Source organism: Castor canadensis, chromosome 6 (assembly GCF_047511655.1).
Source record: "Castor canadensis chromosome 6, mCasCan1.hap1v2, whole genome shotgun sequence".
In the NCBI taxonomy this organism is placed as follows: domain Eukaryota; kingdom Metazoa; phylum Chordata; class Mammalia; order Rodentia; family Castoridae; genus Castor; species Castor canadensis.
In genome coordinates, this window is record NC_133391.1 from 1,209,495 (window position 1) to 1,227,013 (window position 17,519).

The 17,519-nt window shown below is 56.7% G+C and overlaps 1 protein-coding gene across 10 annotated transcripts in view; it reads right to left on the bottom strand.

Annotated features, from left to right (window-relative positions):
- Nucleotides 1–17,519, bottom strand: part of Mad1l1 (mitotic arrest deficient 1 like 1) — a 267,255-nt gene that overhangs the window by 164,045 nt on the left and 85,691 nt on the right. The window contains exon 1 of one of the 10 annotated variants that reach the window (XM_074075392.1): nt 13,295–13,480. The exons of the other annotated variants lie outside the window; for them this stretch is intronic. Within the exon in view, the coding sequence (XP_073931493.1) occupies nt 13,295–13,362 (68 nt within the window). The 5' untranslated portion in view covers nt 13,363–13,480. Of the gene's footprint in view, nt 1–13,294; nt 13,481–17,519 lie in introns of those variants that run through there. 10 annotated transcript variants of the gene reach the window in all.

Below are 17,519 nucleotides of genomic sequence, written 5' to 3' on the forward strand. Positions count from 1 at the left end.
TGCACCATCGTCACCTAGCAGATTTCCACCTAAGAAACATCCGGGGTCAGAGAGGACGGTTCCCGCCACAGGCTGCCAGGCGTCCTGGGGACCAACGGTGCCAACTCTCTCCTGAGCGAGGGGCATCCAGCACCTGCTGCTCCTCCTCCATGGGCACCAACCCTGCCTGAGACATGTCACCACCACCCAGCCCGTCAGCCGGTCCTCCTCCCAGCAGTGTGGTACACTCAATCACAGGACCGCAGGATGGGGACACCTCTTGGGGAGGTGTCACCATTCCGCCGTCTCCTCCCATCCCACGAGCATCAAATCAAAGTCAAGGTGAAGAAAAAGAAACTGGGCTTGAAGAATCGTTAACGTAGTGACACAACCTCAATGCCACAGCCACAAAACTAACAAGGCCCTTAAAACAGGGTGATTAAGGAGAAGACTGCCAGGTGCGTTAATGAGAGACTCCAGACAACGCTCAGTCAGTGACAAGGACCAGGACAAAGACCCACCAGGGACAGCCGGAGACCGATGGCGGGCTGCGGGCTTCGTGACGACTTGCGGAGGCCCCGGTGATGGATTGGGCACCCTGTAACGGCCCTTATCTGCCCAGACTGACTGCAGGGTGAGCGAGAGGATCGGAGGGCCCAGAGGACAACCTTGTGAGAGATGAGCCCAGGGGAGGACAAGGCTTGAAAAGAAAACAAACCCCTTGACTTTGAGAAGGGCCGGAAGGAGCTCCCGCAGCTGTGCCCTCTGGGGTGTCTGCACTCTGGGGTGTCTGCATGTGGCTACGGGGTGGGAGGGGCGGTCTCTCTCTCCTTCCCTCCACTCCCCCAATCCTTTGTGGGACTGGGGTTTAAACCCAGGTCCTTGTGCTTGCTAGGCAGCTGCTTTACCACTTGAGCCCTTTTTGCTCTATTTATTTTTCTGATAGAGTCTCACATTTCTGCCAGGAGCAACTCAGACCCCAATCCTGGCATCTAAGCCTCCTGTGTAGAAGGACCACAGGTGCACACCACCACACCAGCTTGCAGGTCGAAAGGGGGTCTCGCTAACCTCCAACTGCAATCCTCCAGCTCTCCCCCACCCCCACAGTAGCTGGGATTACAGGCGTGAGCCACTGCGCCCAGCTCTAATCATTCCTTTCAAAGTATCTTTCGTGGTGCAAGAGTCTCAGGAAAGCCAATTTACCCACTTTCTCTCCTATTGATTTGCTTCTGCTGGAGTGACTAACAGCATGTCACCCAGCCCAAGGCAGCAGGCTATCTCCAGGCCTCTCTTCTGAATAATCAAGGGGCCTTTTGACACAGGGAGGCAACGCACACAGAGCACCTGGCCTAGGCTAAGCACTCAGACTGTTGGCTTCTGTAAAATCAGGAACACTTTTTGAACAATTCTGCTCTTAAGAATATTTCCTGAGAAAATAACCAACAATTACACAGAAAGGATTTAGAGATATGTATAACCAAAGTATCACTTATAATACAGAAAAAAAAGCTGGTTAAATACCTAACAATACTGGTACGGCAAGCCGGGCATGGTGGCTCACGCCTGTAATCCCAGCTACTCGGGAAGAAGAGATCAGGAGGATCAAGTTTTAAGGCCAGCCAGAGCTAAAAGTTCTTAAGACCCCCCCCCCCATCTCAACCAATGGCTGGGCCCAGTGGTGCACACCTGTCATCCCAGCTACACCAGCAGCACAAATAGGAGAATTGCAGTCCAGGCCAGCTGGGCATGAAATCAGACCCTTTGTCTCAAAAATAACCAATGCAAAAAAGGGTTGGGGCATGGCTCAAGTGCCAGGGCACCTGTCTAGCCCTAAGTTCAAACCTAGTCCAGCTAAATAAAGCGTGCGTAACAAGAGCAATTTACAGGCGAAAGCTGGTGGTGGTTTGTACTGGGGATGAACCCAGGGCCTCGTGCAGGGTAACCACGCACCCTACCACTGAGCCACACTCCCGCTCCAGGACGTTGTTTTAAAGGAAGAGTTAACCTGGAAAAGGTTTACAAAAGACTGAACACAAGTAGCACACATGGTGCTATATGTTCCCTAAAGCCAGGAAGCACCTTTTCTGCACACGCACATATACCAAGTGTCAAGCCAACACATTTGAGATGGTTTTCGCGGAGCGGGTTGATGGCGTTCAGTCACATCTCCTCTGTGTCCTCTACACTGTCATGTATTTGAATGGAACTGGATTCCTTTTGTGGTCAGATGCAGAAGAGGTTGTTTAGAAGAAGTGCTGACGTCCTCTGCTGCCTCTCCCTCCTCCCAGGTGTGGGGGCACAGCTGTGGGAGGCGGGGAAGGGAGATCAGGAAACCTGAGGGGACCAGGACACCCCAAAGACAGCGCACTGCCTCCCTCAGCCACAGGAGAGCATGCGCTCCAAACGGCTAAGCCAAGACACACAGACACGGCTGAGCCACAGCCGCAGCCACAGGGAAGCCAAGGCCAGGGGGGCAGCTGAGGAGCTGGAGCAGAGATCGCAGGCTGGGCCACCAACTGCTCTGTCCAGAAGCTGCCCCCAGAGACATGAAGCCATTTGGGCAGACTCGCTGTATGAAGAGAAGCCTGGGAAACACCTGGACCCCGAGGCCACCGAGGCACAGATTGAGAATGGTGAGTACCTGGCAGAGTGCGCGGGGACCAGGCCCACCAGGAGCCAGCAGAGGTGCCCACTGAGCTGCCCTGAGCTGCCACAGTGCACCAGGAAGCCATGGTCAGGGCGGGGGAGTAGCAGTGACACCCCATAAACACTAAGCTATGCCCCTCACCTGGAGTTGAGCACTCGCTCGGCACAACCTGGACATCTGCCATGTGTCCACTGGACACACAGAAAACGCACACTCCCCACGCCCTACACAACCAGAGTGCAGGGGACACTAGTGATGGCACTGCTCCCGCTCCAGCAGGACAGGGAGAAGCTAGGCACCCGAGCACAGCAGAGGGTGTGTAACGAGATGAGAGACACTGAGGACGTTCTGAAGGCCAGTGCTGGGCGGCTCACGAGAAGCAGTGACAAAAGTGAGGGCACTCATATGAACCCGGGGTGCGGGCACACACAGCAACGCCAAGTCCCTGAGGACCAAGACATGCCTCTTACTGTGGACCTCAGCAGCTCAGCTCACAGTCTTATTTTCACCTTCACTGAAAGCAGGTGCTTTACAAATGCCATCATTACTGTCCCTGCACTACAGGCCACCAGCGCACAGAATAAGTTACTTGAACAAGCACTTGATGACACCATGACTATCGATCGATCACACAGACAGCTACTGGAGGCTACCGGGTAGGTGGCACCTACAGCGTGGACACGCTGGGCAGCAGTCCACTTACAAGTAGGACAAGCAAGAGCCCACACACTACTCAGAATGCTGTACAATTTATAGCACACCAATCATTTATATCTGGAAATTTTGTGGGTAACTCAAATCCCAGGAAACAAACTGCTAAGTCAATAGTGCACTCACTGGTGACTCAAAGCAGGTGTCAGGGTGGCCAGAGGCAGAGGACAGGACAGCAGTCTCCACAGGAGTCTGTCCTTCCACAAGAATGGAGGAGCGAGTGTGTGGATGGAAAGAATCTGGAAGCAGCGGCAGAGACGCAGCAGGTAAAGCATGCCCTCCTTAGGGTCTCAGGGCCGCCGAAATCAAATTCCTCCAGGATCAATCAGATCTAACAGCGTCCTGATGTCGTATGGGAGCAAGCAAGTGACAGTGGTCAAACCGGCCCACATATGACGCCCTCACCGCATGGACGTCTGCAGGTCTGCTCTGAAACTAGGTACACTCCATATGAGGACACCAAGGGACCAGCCACCGAGCGCCACCCCAGTGGGCCAGGCGAGGGCTCCGATGAGGAAGAGCACCGGTAAGACCAGGTCTCCTGGGCAGCCAGGTGGCCAGTGCTCTGTGCGGTGGGACATACAAATCTTGGCTCAACCTGATCTTGGCCCTGGTTTTCACCCTCCAGAGCCCACGTCTCTTCTGATGCTGCTTTTTTTGTGGGGTTTTGCACGCTTTTGTGTCCCTCCTGGGGTCCAGCACCTACAGTACCACCCCCACCTTCTATCCTCCTCAGAGTGGTGAAGCACACAAACCGCTCAAAAGGTCATCTCCTAGAAGATTTGTCCCAGGGCAGCGTCACGCGGCATGACACCAGGGAGCACCTAAGCAGGAGAAAGCCTGAGGCAGGCCCAGTAGCCTGGATACAGCTGCAGAGAACCTTCCCACGCCACCTCAGGCCCATCCACAGGGCCCAGCCATGGACACCAGGGGACAGGCTGGCCCAGCTGTCTCTGTCCAAGCCCCATGCCTGGGTTGGGGTAGAGAGCACAAACCCGTAGCAAACTCCAGCAGCGAAGCAGGCTGGTGTCCTTGCCGATGGCACACCCAGGACAAGGTCGTGGGTCCTTTTCTGAGCCTCAGGATGCTCAGATATGAGCAGGGAAACCTTCCCCCCACTCCCCTGGCGTAGGGGAGCCATTACCAGTGCTGAGCCCTGACATGGCCCCAGAGGAGCCCTCAACCACGGAGTCACTTCACGCTGCTTCCTGGGCCCCACAGAGCCAGCTGGTCCATGAAGGCCAGTGGCCTGACTACAGGTTCAGAGGCTGAGCAAGGCGAGGTGGAGCAAGAAAAGCACTGTCACCGAGACCGACAAGCCCTGCCTGTCCTCCACAGCTCACCCCTCGGCACCTGACTGCGGCCTGGAACTGAGAGCAGCTTTGCCCCCGGTTCCCCAGCGCCATTGTCCCTGGCGAGCACACCCCCACTGCATTGGTATGCAACCGCACTGCCCTCTCTTCTGCCTCCTTTGTGAGCGAGATAAGTAACACTTCTAATCTCTGCTATCCCAGCTGCATGTTCAACCAGCTTCTTCTTTTTATTTCAAAAGTGCAATCTCATTTTAGATTTGCACAAGAGACAGCCACCAATCTTCACTGTGCTAGCAATCTGCCATCCAGACATCAGGCAGGAGATGTGGACAGAGTGAGCACACAGGGCTGGGGGACCTGTCTGAGAGCCACCAGCACGCTCCTCTGCAGGCAGAGGGCGCAGGACCCTGCTCCTGGTCACAGCTGCCCCATGAGTTACTGGCCAGGAACAATGACCTCTGGGTGCAGCACTGCATGTGGGTGAGAAGGGGTTACCTCCAACAAGCCACCATTCCACATGTCAAATGTAGTTTAGAGTAGGGCATGGTGGCAACACCTATAATCCCAGCACTTAGGAGGTGGAGGAAAGATTGGGAGTTCTAAGCCAGGGAGTCCCAAACTCAAAAAAAGCAGCCTAGAAGAACTGAGAGTGCCATGCTCCTGTGTCCTCTGGCGTCAGCTGGGGCGGGCCTGCCACATCTGCTCTCTGACTGTTCACGTCTCATCTCCCAGCTGTCTACAAGCTCCTTGCATGGAAAGGTCATTTCTGGCACTTCGCCCTCAGCCATGTAAAAGCTAGCGTAATCAGGGGGACGCAGGTGCCCAGCAATGCCCTTCCACATGCTATGCAAACAGTGCTCCCTGTGCACACAGGCAGGAGCAGGTGACCCAAGAGATTTCCGCTCAGAACTGTTAGGGCCACCAGTTTGTTTCAGAGCAGAGCTGACACACCCTCCCTGGCAAGGTCCCTAAGCTCATGTCCCAGAAGCCCTGGAAGAGAAGGCAGCACCAGGGAGCCAAGTTCTATGACAGTGATTAAAAAGCATGTCACAGCCTGGCACTTCCCATCCCACCTGTTTCCCTCCCCCAGAGGATGGCAGGGCATGTCACCTGGGACTCAACACTGAGGCTATCTGGCGTGGGGTCCTCTCTATGAGGTCAGAGCAGACCATGTCACCCGGGCCTCAGCACTGAAGCTGTCTGGAGTGGGGTCCCACCCTGCGGGGTCAGAGCACACTTATGTCACCTGAGCCTCCGCATGGAGGCTGTTGGGGTGGGGTCAGAGCAAGCCCAGCCCAGGCAACAGAACGTGGATGGCTGCTCCTGCTGGTCCCCTCCCTGTCTGACAGGTCCCTCTGCCTGTCCTTGATGGGCCAGAACCCAAGACCTCCATGGGCTCAGCGCCATCAGCAGGGCACTGTCCAGGGTGCTGGACGCTTACTGCGTGCCACACAATGGCCTTAGACAGGCAGAGTTCAGAGCAGGACACAGCAAGAAGGTGGGGAGGGAGAAGCCAGGTAAAGCCTGAGCTCTGAGTACCGTAACTGGCTCTGCACCGTACCTTCACCTGGGCAAGCTGTTCTGTTTCTATCATTTTTAAATAGCTAGTCTGGCCCTGGAGCAGGCTGGAGGGAGGGAAGGCAGGCCTCCCTGGCAGGGCCTCGGTGGCTGTGCACGGGCAGCGCTAACCACCTGCTGAGCCCGGGTGGAGCCCCCACTCCCAGGACTTGTCCAGGCACGCCTGACAACTTGACACTGGTGTTAAAATTTTATCACTTATGTAACAGCTCAGCTATTAACGCAGTCTCATTCGCACGTGTCAGAGGAAGAGAAAAATCACCTAATTAACCACTTTCCTATCAGCAACGGGAAGGGGAGTGGTGCCAATTTGTTTCAACGGCTTTCTTCCTACCCTCGGAAGCTCGCTCCCCTTGAATGGAGAAGATTTATAATCCTGTGCCATAAGGGACTGAAAATTCTCCTTCCAGTTACAGGACTGCACCAACTGCAGTGCTGGCCTTCTGCTAGGGGGTGTGCCACAAGGGGACCACATCCACTGTGCCTGGCAGCTTGTTCTTCCAAGAACCTCCAGCTGCAGACTGTGCCCATTCACTGAAGGACAGGGACAAACAGAGACTTTCTTCTGTCACCTTACCAAAGTGACAGTTGACAGTGCTTATTCACTAGGCCACCAGCTCCGCACAAACAGGCCATCAGCACCGCTCCCAAGCCAGCACAGGCTGTGCAGAAGGAGAGGCAAGCCACACAGGACGCTGGAAGGAGCATGGGGTTTGTGGTCAGGAAGACCCCAGCTAGAGCCTGATTCCTCTGGGGGCGACGTAGGGCGGGAGGGGGTCAGAGCGCCCGGCCTGGCTAAATGCCGCCCGGCCAGCCGGCACAGGAGTAAATCTGCCTTGCGGAACGGGTTGAAGCAAGGTGGGTAACAGCACTGCAGTCCTGCCAGCAGGTCACGAAGAGGGACGGTCTCAGAAGGCACAGAGCCCTGTCAATGCAGTCACCATCACTAGGTCCAACCTCACACCAGTATCAATACCACCACCATCACCACTGTCACCTCCATCACCATTGTCACCCATCACCACCACCACCTCCATCATCACCACTACCAACTCCACCAGCATCCTCAACGCCCCATCGTTACCTCCATCACCACCACTGTCACCTCCATCATCATCCCTGCCATCAAGGATGAGTGACATCTTCTACTACCATTGTCATCACCATCTTCACTCCCCCCCCACGCCATCTTACCCTAATCTTCATTCAAGAGACAACTTTCAAAGACGGCAATTTTACCCGTCCCCTTCTCAATGTGAAAGCCAGGCCAAGAAGATGGGGCCAGGACCGCCCTCCTCAGTCAGAAGTGGAAGGCAAGTGTAAGGAGCCAGCTCTGCCAAGGGGCCTCACGAGCACAGCTGCATGACCTGGTCGCCCCGTCACCCCTGGCCCTGCTGCCGATGCTTCCTCTGCCTGGAATGCTCTCCCCCATCCTGCTCTCTTGACCCTACAATGGCGGGGTCCCGATCAGTTCTCCTGTGCCTGACCTCACCACCCCTCCACCCACCCCACCATGCTGGGTCCCCAGTTCTAGCCTGCACCGCGCCTACACTTCAGAACTCCTGGGAACATCAACCAGGGCTGGTCACATCTGCCTTATGAGACAGCAATAGCTAGGGACATTTCTGTTTGCAAGCAGAGCTCACAAGCAAAGAGCAGGAAAGGAAGGGAAGGAAGCCCCAGGCCATGCTCAAGAGGCCGCCTCCCTGCACACACGTTCCACAGAGAAGGCTCGCGGGCACCAATGGTATCCACAGTAGCTCAAGGCTACTGAGCTGGCAGGTGCTCAGGCACAGCCCACCAGGTGGCCCGAGTGCTCTCAGGAGTCAGGAACCCCAGGCAGAGAAAAGTCAGAGCCAAGTCAAGGGGACCAATGAGAAGACAGCACAACGAGGAAAGGAAGAGGCATAAGGACTGCCTGCTACACTGACAGCATGCCCCACCCTTCCTACCCAGTGTTGGTGCCCCAGTCTCTGCACACCACCAAGTAGGGGAGGGGGACCACCACACACCCCAGTCCTGTTCACAGGCCAAAATACACCCCCCACTCTCCAGAGGGAGGAAGGGGCAGCCAGGAACGGCACGAGCAGAAACACAGTCAGAAGCTGCTCATGAAGGTATGAGCCATGCACTCCCACTGCCTAAGCAAAGCTCCCTGCAGGCAGCACACAGGCCACACCTGTCTCAAGAAGTGACCAGTGGTCACACAGGCCAGGCCTCCACCTCGGGAACCAGGACAAAGAGCAGAGAGCAGCTACCCAGAGGTGTGCTTGGAGCCCCCAGCAATGGCAGGGCAGCACTGGCTCCTGAAGGCAGATGAACCCCCAGAGAGATGCACATGGCGGTGGCCCCCATCTGAAGGAAGCCGTCACAGACATTGCACCAACAGACAAGGACCGGGCCTGGCACATGGAGGAGCCTGTTGCTTTAGCTCTTCCATCCACAGGCCACACAGCTGTGCTCAGCAGTGCAGACAGACACTGCACTCTCCCCGGGAGAGAGAAGGGAAGGTGGGCGGCGAGGAGAACCATCCCGCGTGGCAGGCCTTCTGCGGGGAGAGCTCCCTACAGCCGGCTCTGGCTTAAATGAATTCACTCCTTGTTAAATTCTTAACCTGCAAACATAACTGTTTTGAGCTGACATGCCTCCTCTGTGGAAGACGCCGGTGCAAATCCCACTTTAATTACCTGAACTCGGGTCATATAAATTACCCAGCTCCCACGTGGGCCAGGCCTGGGCCTCTGCTTCCAGCACCACTCCCCTCCCAGGCACAGAACCAGCCGTGAGGACTCAGTGTACTTGGCCTGCAGACGGGATCACTGCGACATCCAATGCAGGACAGAGCCTGCCTTGCCCCAGGTGCCCCAGGGAGGGACCCTTTGGAAAGGCCTGGGAGAGCCTCCACCCTCTCCTAAGACCACACAGGGGCTGTCTCACAGGGGAAGTGAAGGTTTCTGACAACAGGGCGTGAGCTAAGAACAACAACAGCAAACAGGATACAGTAGAGAGACAACCTGAGCCTGGAGGCAGGGTGAGGGGAAGGAAAGCCCCGCCCTCAAGGCCCCCTCCAGGCTGCCGCCCTGCCCTTCCCAGGCCTGGCAACTGGAACTGGCCTGAAGCTCAGCTCTGCCTTATCAGGATCCTCAGGTGGGAGGCAGGACAAGCCGCACCCTCCCCGTGTGGGCCTGCACGCCACCATCCCTCCTCATCCGTTCCTACAGACACTGTTCCTTGGGCCACTCCGCAGCTGGCAGCCTTCCCTCACATCCCCTCCCTCCCTCCCTCACTCACTTTGGGGACACACTCCCACCTCAGCTTTGCTCTGTCTTCAATGCTCCTGGAAACATCCACCCAGCTACGTGGAGCAGCCCCCTTCCAGGTTAAAATCGAGGGTTCAGTGCTGGGTGCCACTCTGCTGGGAAAGAAGGGACAGGTAGAAACGGCACGGCCAGCTCTGCCCTAAGGCCCTCCCCTCCTTTCCACCTCAGGCCATGATCAGGACGACAGGCTGTCTTCCCCTGCACCCTCGGCAAGGTCCACAAGAAGGCAGGCATCCTGTGCTGGAGTGCGGGATTGTTTGTTTGCAGTCTTTAAGGCTTAGCCAAAAACAAAAGGGTAAGAGTTGCTTTATTTACTTATTCATTCATGCATTTATTCTGATGAGACCGGGGCTTGAATTTAGGGCCTCAGGCTTGCTAAGCAGGTACTCTCTCTAGGGCTCGAGCCACTCCTCCAGCCCGGAGGGAGTCACTTTTATCCCACTGCAGTTACTTGGAAAGGCCTGACTTTGGCCTTTCCAAGCCATCAGGGAGGACTTCAGTCAGGACCCTGCAATCCAAGGCCTCACTCTCTGCTGGGGAGCAAGTTGCCTTTGCAGCCCAGAACAGAGCTTAGGCCAAGATCCTCCTGGGTCCCCACCCAGCTCCAGCCATAAGGCCCTAGTGAGCCCTGGAACCAGTTGAAGCTGGCCCAGGCCCAGCCTGAAACCTCCAGGCCAGTGAGAAGAGGCAACAGATGCCTGAGGCTGCCATGCCCATGAGGAGCCTGCACTGGGCTCCTGTGGGAGGTGGACAGAGCCCAGAGCCTGGCTCCTGGGGATGAGAAAGGGCCAGCAACTGGCCACCAGCTGGGACACCCTGAGCAAATGGCAGGGCAGGAGAACAGCAGGGGACCAGGAAGCTGCAAACAAGGCCAGGACATATCCATGGCACTGCGCAGACGTCATGTGTTCGTTCCTGGCAGGTGGGGATTCTGTGGGAAGAGACAAGTCATAGTCTGAGCCACCCTACTGCAGGGAAGAGCTAGAGGAGGGGAACCCTGACCCAGAGGCCAACAAGCCTCTGTCACATACCCCTGAACTACCAAAAGCCTCCTACCTAGACCCCAGGTCTACCACCCCAGACCGCTGCTGTCAATCAGCAAACTGTCACGTCACAGCCACTTGCCATCCTCATGTTGCTGGCTGCCATAGCCACAGCCCTGCCTATGTCAGTCGCCCAGTGCTGGCTGCTCTCTCAGTCTCTACCTCCCCATGGAAGCTGTTCCCTGGCCCTGAGCTGGCCCTGCCTACCCTATCTCTGGACAAAGCCCCAGGTGCTTCTGTCACAGTACATCCCCCAAAATCGTTTTGTCTTTTGGGGTGCTGAGGACGGAACCCAGGGCCTCCCACACACCAGGCAAGCTCTGTACCACTGAGCTCCATCTCTAGCCCCTTCCACAACTTGGATGGGCTTTTTTGTGTCTTTCTCTCATCAAAGAGCGTTTGCGGGCAGGGTGTGGTGAGTGCAGCAGTCAGCACCTGGAGGTTTGGGGCTGGGCCACCGCAGTACCACAGCTCTCCAGAGAAGGGCAGGGCCACAGCACACCCCGAGGATGCTCGGAAGACGAGGCACCAGCCAGGTGTGCTCAAACGCCCACTTTTAAAAGCTGCTGACCAAACACTCCAGCGCGCGCTGGAGATTTTCTTTGTGTGTGGTGACACTTATGCGAGGAGGAACAAAGTTGGGGCCACCACGGATCCGCTCGGGGGGGACGCGCGCCCGCCTGCTCAGCTATCAGCCTCCCCCGCATCAGCACACCAGGCTTGATTGGCGTTTCAGCCACATTGTGTCTCAGAAAGGAACACGGCGCAATTATGCTGCGGACAGCCCTGCACGGCGTGGCTTGATTCGCGCCTTTCATCGGCGTCAGAATGGGCACAGATGTTCCATTGGAGGACAGGGAGGGTGATGAGCGGCTTTCAGACACACTGTTATACTTTCAAACTTATTTAAGATCCAAAGTTATTTAAGTGAAATTTACACACAGTGTTTCCTCCCTTTGTTTTACTCGCTACAGGGCATTAACTTTCAAAGGCTGGTTCCGCTTAATTTGATTTTGCATTTTCAAATGAACATCTGTGTTTAGGGCGAAAGCGTTCTTTGTCCCCATACAGAGGCAGCGAGGCCACGTGAAGCCACCTCCGTGAACACCGCTCCCGGGAAGCCTGCTTGGGCAGAGCCGGGCCGGGCCGGGTGGGGAGCATCTCCTTGCTTTCTCTGCCACGCGGCAGACCTTGTTCCCCTCTCGGGCTGCAGGGCGAAGGCAGCACTGGGCCAGCACCCCAGTCCCCCGTAGAGAGGCTGGTAGCCTCCCGTGGTCTCCGGGAGTCCGGCCCGTCCAACTCCGTCCCTCCTTCTGATGGCGCGTGCCTCTGAGCAGCTCCTGGGAGGTTCGTGGCCACCACCTGGCAGATGCCGGAGGCTCTTGGCTACCTCTGATGTGTCCCTGGGCCCAGCATGCCTGCTCCATGCCTCAGACCCCAGGCGCCACAACACTGGGTCCTGTGCCTCACTCCTGGCTCACATCAGAGGACAGGCCCTGGCTCTGGGTCCCCATCACCTCACGTCTCACCTCCACTGGGGACTCTGAAGGCAGAGTCCCCAGCTCCGCAGCTCCTGAAATGCATCAACCCTCCCGTCGGGCAGGCAACTTCCCAGACAGTTTGCTCCTGTCCGTGTGGGCGATCCCTGCTCTACTGCCCCCCAGACAAGGGAGGCCCGCACAGAACGATGTGTGGACAATGACCGTGAGGACACAGAACAGGCAGGATGTGCCTGACCTTGCCACAGAGAGGGCAACGCTGTGCCTGGGGCCCCCGTCCATCAACCCCACGTGTCCTCAGGAGCAGGGTCCTTGGGAGGAGAGTTCCCAGGCTTGGAGTGCAGGGCCTGGGGGCGCTGAGGACCCCAACCCCCTCCATGGGGCTTCTTCTTCCTCTGGTTAACATGGGAAGTGCAGCACACAGCCCACTGTGGCTGTGTGGGTCTAAACAGTTTTAAACACTTCTGTGTTTTTATAGCACTATATTTAGAAATCTCTAAATAAAACTCACGGAGAGTGTTGCAATAATGTACATTTTTTAAACTCACTAATTGAATGTTGCCATTACAAGTGCTATTTTGGACCATCTGCTAAATATGCAATTTAGGAATTAAGATTCATACCCCACAGGATACTAGTCAATCTCCGAATCCATGTGGAATCTCCTGAGCACACACCAGGAGGACCACAGTGACAACAACATCCACTTCTGTCCCACAGTGGAGGCCAGGACACTCACGGGAAGAACCCAGGCACACTGGCCAGGAAGTCCAGAGAGCCCAGGAGAGTGCAGGCAGGGACAGGAGCAGGCCACACAGCTCTCCAGTCCAGTGCCGGCCACCCTGTTTTCCTGCGGCTCCTCCATTGCTTGACTTGGCACAGTTGACCAAAGGGACAAGGAAGTCCCCAGGCAACAGGCCAGACTCCAAGGCACTGACCACACCATGTGCCTGCACCCAGTGCAAGGCAGGCATGGTTCCGACCCAGGACAGAGACTGGCCCATCCCCCACACCTGCCCGCCTACTCCACTGTCCCAACATCCTTGTCAGAAGCCACAGCCCAGGGCACATCACACCACAGCAGGGGCCTCGCGGCTCTCAGACATTGGCACTGTCGCCCCCCTTCCTCCAAACCCTCCGCCTCAATGGTGCAGTCTGAGAAGTTCCTTCTCGGTCACACAGCACAGCTCACTCTGAACCTCACCGAGGGCCAGCGCCATGTCCAGGAGAGCTCAGACAGGCAGCCCAGGCAGGGCTCTCGGTCCTCAGCATCAGCCTTTTGTCCCAAATGAAGTTGATCCTGCAGAAGGACCCGTCACCTCTCACTCCGCAGCCACTTCAGGGCTCCATGATGGGTTTCCCCGATTGATAAATCCTCCTCTGAACCACAAGGCGTCACCTGACACCTGGACACCAGGGCGGAGCAGTCCACAGGCACCCTACGACAGACATCCTTGTGTCCAGGGGCAGGCAGCCCTCCAACACTGTGAAACTCAACCGTTTCCCAGCAGAGCCAAGATACCTGCAGGACAAGAAAACACTTTTGTCCACGCCTCTCATTTGGTCCTTGAGACTCTCCCCTCAAGTCCCCGGTACAGCAAAGGAAAAACCACAAAGAACAGGACAGAGGGCTGAGCAAGCACCAGGCCCAAGTCCATTAAAAACAAGGGGAGCAGCATAGGCAGGAGAGATGCACATGGGGGACCCTACACTGCGCCCTCACCACGCTGCATGCCTGTGATCAGCCCACGAGGAGGGTGGGGGCTCAGGAAAGCACCCCCGCTGCCCTCCCAGCTCCCACCTTGGACACCACCCCCTTCACATGCCAGGGACGTTTGAGACCACTTCTGTCGGAGAGTACTGCCACTGCCGCCAGGGACAACACTGAGGATGGATGAGCAGGGGGACCCTGTTCCCCTAGAGTCACAGGAGAACTGAAATCAACGGAAAAGGAGGCCGAGGGAGCGAGAAAGATGGGCGGCCGTGGGGCTGCACTGAAAGAGGAAAAAAAACTAGGACCTTGTGGCCAAAACCTGACCACGACACACAGGGAATCGATCGGTGGACAGAATAGGCTGCAACTTACGGATCAGCAGAGAAACAGAAAACCTCAGCGCCATGAGCGCGACAGGGTCGGGACTGCACATCGGATCCCACAAGCAGCACTTGCCACTGGACCCACATGCAGACGAGCAGCGCCAGGGAGGACGAGGGGGTGCTGGTACCCACACAGCAGCACAAACACAGACAGGGACACCCACACTAGAACCAGTCTGCAAATTCTCACGAAGTTAAAAGGGCTCCATGACCCAGCAATTCTACTCCCACTCCCACCCAAAGCTGACACAATTCAGCAAAACCCAGCAACAACTCCCATACCCCAGCACTGCAGAATGGATAAACAAACTTGTAGCGTGGCCTCATAGTGGAATACTACACAGCAGTGAAAGGGGCACACTGCCGATTCACGCAACCCCACAATGAACCTTGAGCGTTCTCTGCCAAGTGAGAATAACCCCAAGGGCACCTGATGGCCTGATGCCACTTGTAAGCCATGCTGAGAAAGACGACAGGAACACAATTTCCTGCAGAAGCCCATGAGATGGGGACCATGAGGTCAGAGTTCCTGCCAAACAGTGCTCTTCCGGGTCCACCTACCCGTAAGAAAGCAATCCCCAGAAATCAGAGCAGTGGTCAGCTCTACACCTGCAGAAAGGCTTCATGGGTAGAGGGCACACAGGTCCAGTCCTAGGGAAAGGCCAGAGCTGTCCGCTTGGGACCTGTCCACTTACACACTGTACCGTATTTTATACCTCGAGACAGCTTCAACAGTATTCTCCAGCAATTTGACAACTGTCACTGAAAACATCCAAACCCTGTGTCCCAGAACCACAAACCAGGGAGCTGAGCCTGGCTAGTTTGATCAGGCACAGGAGAAACGACACAGCCCAGGGTCCAAGGCCAGGACAAGACAGGCCTGAAGGAAGCCTCAGCCCCATGCCGTACCCAAGGCAAGCAGCAGCAAGGACACAGGGAGCAGCACCATCCTGGGGAAATGGAGGGGGCGCTGGCAGGGGCATCGCGACCCCACCAGCACATGGCAGACGCAGACGCTCGTTCGAAGCTGGGTGTCCCTGTGTGGGGTGAGCAGTTCCTTCGTCCACTGGCACACTGGTGTCCCCTATACCATGGTGGGACCATCTATCTGCATGCCTCACCTAAGAGTCACGAGGCCGAGAGCACAAGGCGGACAGGTGTGATGGCCACCCCCTTCAGGTGGGATGGCACAAGAAGTCAGCCAGCCCAGGGCCAGAAGGAAATGTGACATGTACAAACCGACAGTCACAGCCACTCCTGGAGGAGGGGGGTGTCACAGAACGCAGGGGGCACTGGTCAGCCCCCACTCTCTGACCAAGGCCACTCATGTGTGTCTGCCTGCCTACAGTGGTCATGGCCACACTTCCTCTGACAACCTGGAGTGCCACTGGGTACACCTGGTGGCCCTAGACTTTCAGGGCCAGGGAGTGGACAGCACCCAGGAGTCTGGCTTCTTTGAGGACACACGGGGGACAGACATCAATCCTGGGGAGAGACAGAAACTGGACGAAGTAGCACCTGCGTGCAAAGCCGGGAGCGGGTCTGGTATGAGGAAGCCGGTGTGGAGACAATTAAGCCAGCTTCGGAGCAGGGCTGGCAGGCGGTGCCAAATCGATAAGAACCCCCCCACCCTCCCACCCCCACCCCCGCCTGTGCCTGCAGGTGAAGAATCAATCAGGCGAACACCTCCCAACCTGTTCCCGCTGAGCACAGAATCAAAGCTGTTTACCATTCAGTTCTAGAAATAAATAAATAAAGCCACCAATTAGTCAACACCCTTTGTCTCCCTGGCAAGAGCTTTTTAGCTACTTCCAAAAAGCCAGGCCCCTGCAAGGCCTTCCATTAAGGCACAAAGGCAGCCTGGGGCTCAGGAGAAGACAGAGGCAGGGCAGGAGCCAAGAAACCCCAGATGTGAACTACAGCTGGGAGTCCCAGGTCCACCCTCCAGGAACCAGGAGCCCCCAGTTCTCACAGGTCACCCCAGAGCCTGGGCAAATCAAATGGGGCCTGGCTCTTTGCCCCAGCAGCCAAACACCCTTCAAACCCAGCCCTCATCCCCTGGGCTCCATCCCCAGATCCTGCCCTGCAGCCTCTTCAGTCATAGCATGAAACCAGCACTCAGGCACGGTGGCAGCACACCAGCCTGGCCAGGGTGGCCCCTCAGGTCTGCACTCGTCCCTGTCACCCAAGAAAACAGGAGTCCCTCGCCATGCTGAGGGCATCTGGTGCAAGACACTGGTGGGTGAGCAGGGACTATGCACCAGACCTGCGATGATTAAGCCCAGTGCAGCCACAGGCCAGGCCAGGGTTCTGCTCACCCTCCACCCAGCAGCTGGAGACAGAAGCAACAGCGCGTACCAGGAGGCCACAGGCAGCAGTGCAAGAACCTGTCAGGCCAATTCTGAGAGGCACAGGTCCTGATTAGACATCCCCCCACCCTTCCAAATCCGGGGCAGCGCTCCAAAGGCCCTCTTACGTAAGCAAAACGTATGAAACCAGGGAAGTGACACCAGGAGGTGGACATGGGGACTTGGTTACAGAAAGAAACCAATTTGCCCCAGGAAGAGGCTCAAGGAGGAGCAGGTGCCCAGGCTGACAGCACAACAGGTAGGGGAAGTAGAGGAAGAGCAAGGAGACGGGAGAAATTGGTGGGAAGGTTTGTAACCTCACCGAGCAGAAAGGAAGGAGCTGTCCTGAGGACCAACCAGAAACATATGTACTAGTGGGGAGGGGACAGAATGTGTGGTGCAGCCCAGCTGTGCCGCCGTACAGCATGCCCACGGCCCATCTGGTGGGACGGGGGCACATCAGCTGGGGTGTCACCACCATCCTCAGTGCACCCCAGCCCCACACATTGCTCCCTCAGGAAACCTCCAATGGTTTAAAGCAAACGCCAGTGTCATGACAGACACACCACAGAGGGCCAGCACTTCTGGTCTCGGGAGCTAACACTCCTACCGGGAGGTGACCTTTTTCAGTGCAACCCAAGTGCCACCACACCAGAGCACCCTGCCAAGGAGAGACACCAGGATGGTGCCTAGGGGTCAAGGGAGCCCCTGGAACTTGAAGCAGCAACAGAAAGGGAGTGCAGGTCCAGGTGGATGGACCCGTGCCCTAGAAAGGAATGCCCCCCAGGACACGTGGCTCACGGCAAGAGGACCAGACTGCAGCTATGGGCGCCCCCCCCCCCACAAGAAGAGATGACGATGACCACCAAGAGAGTAGAGAGAGTCCCGAGGTGCCTCGTGTAAGCCAGGCACCCTGCCGAGTGAGCGTACCACCAAGGCCTCGTGGTACAGAGAACAAGCCTGCCAGCAAACACCTGAACAGCA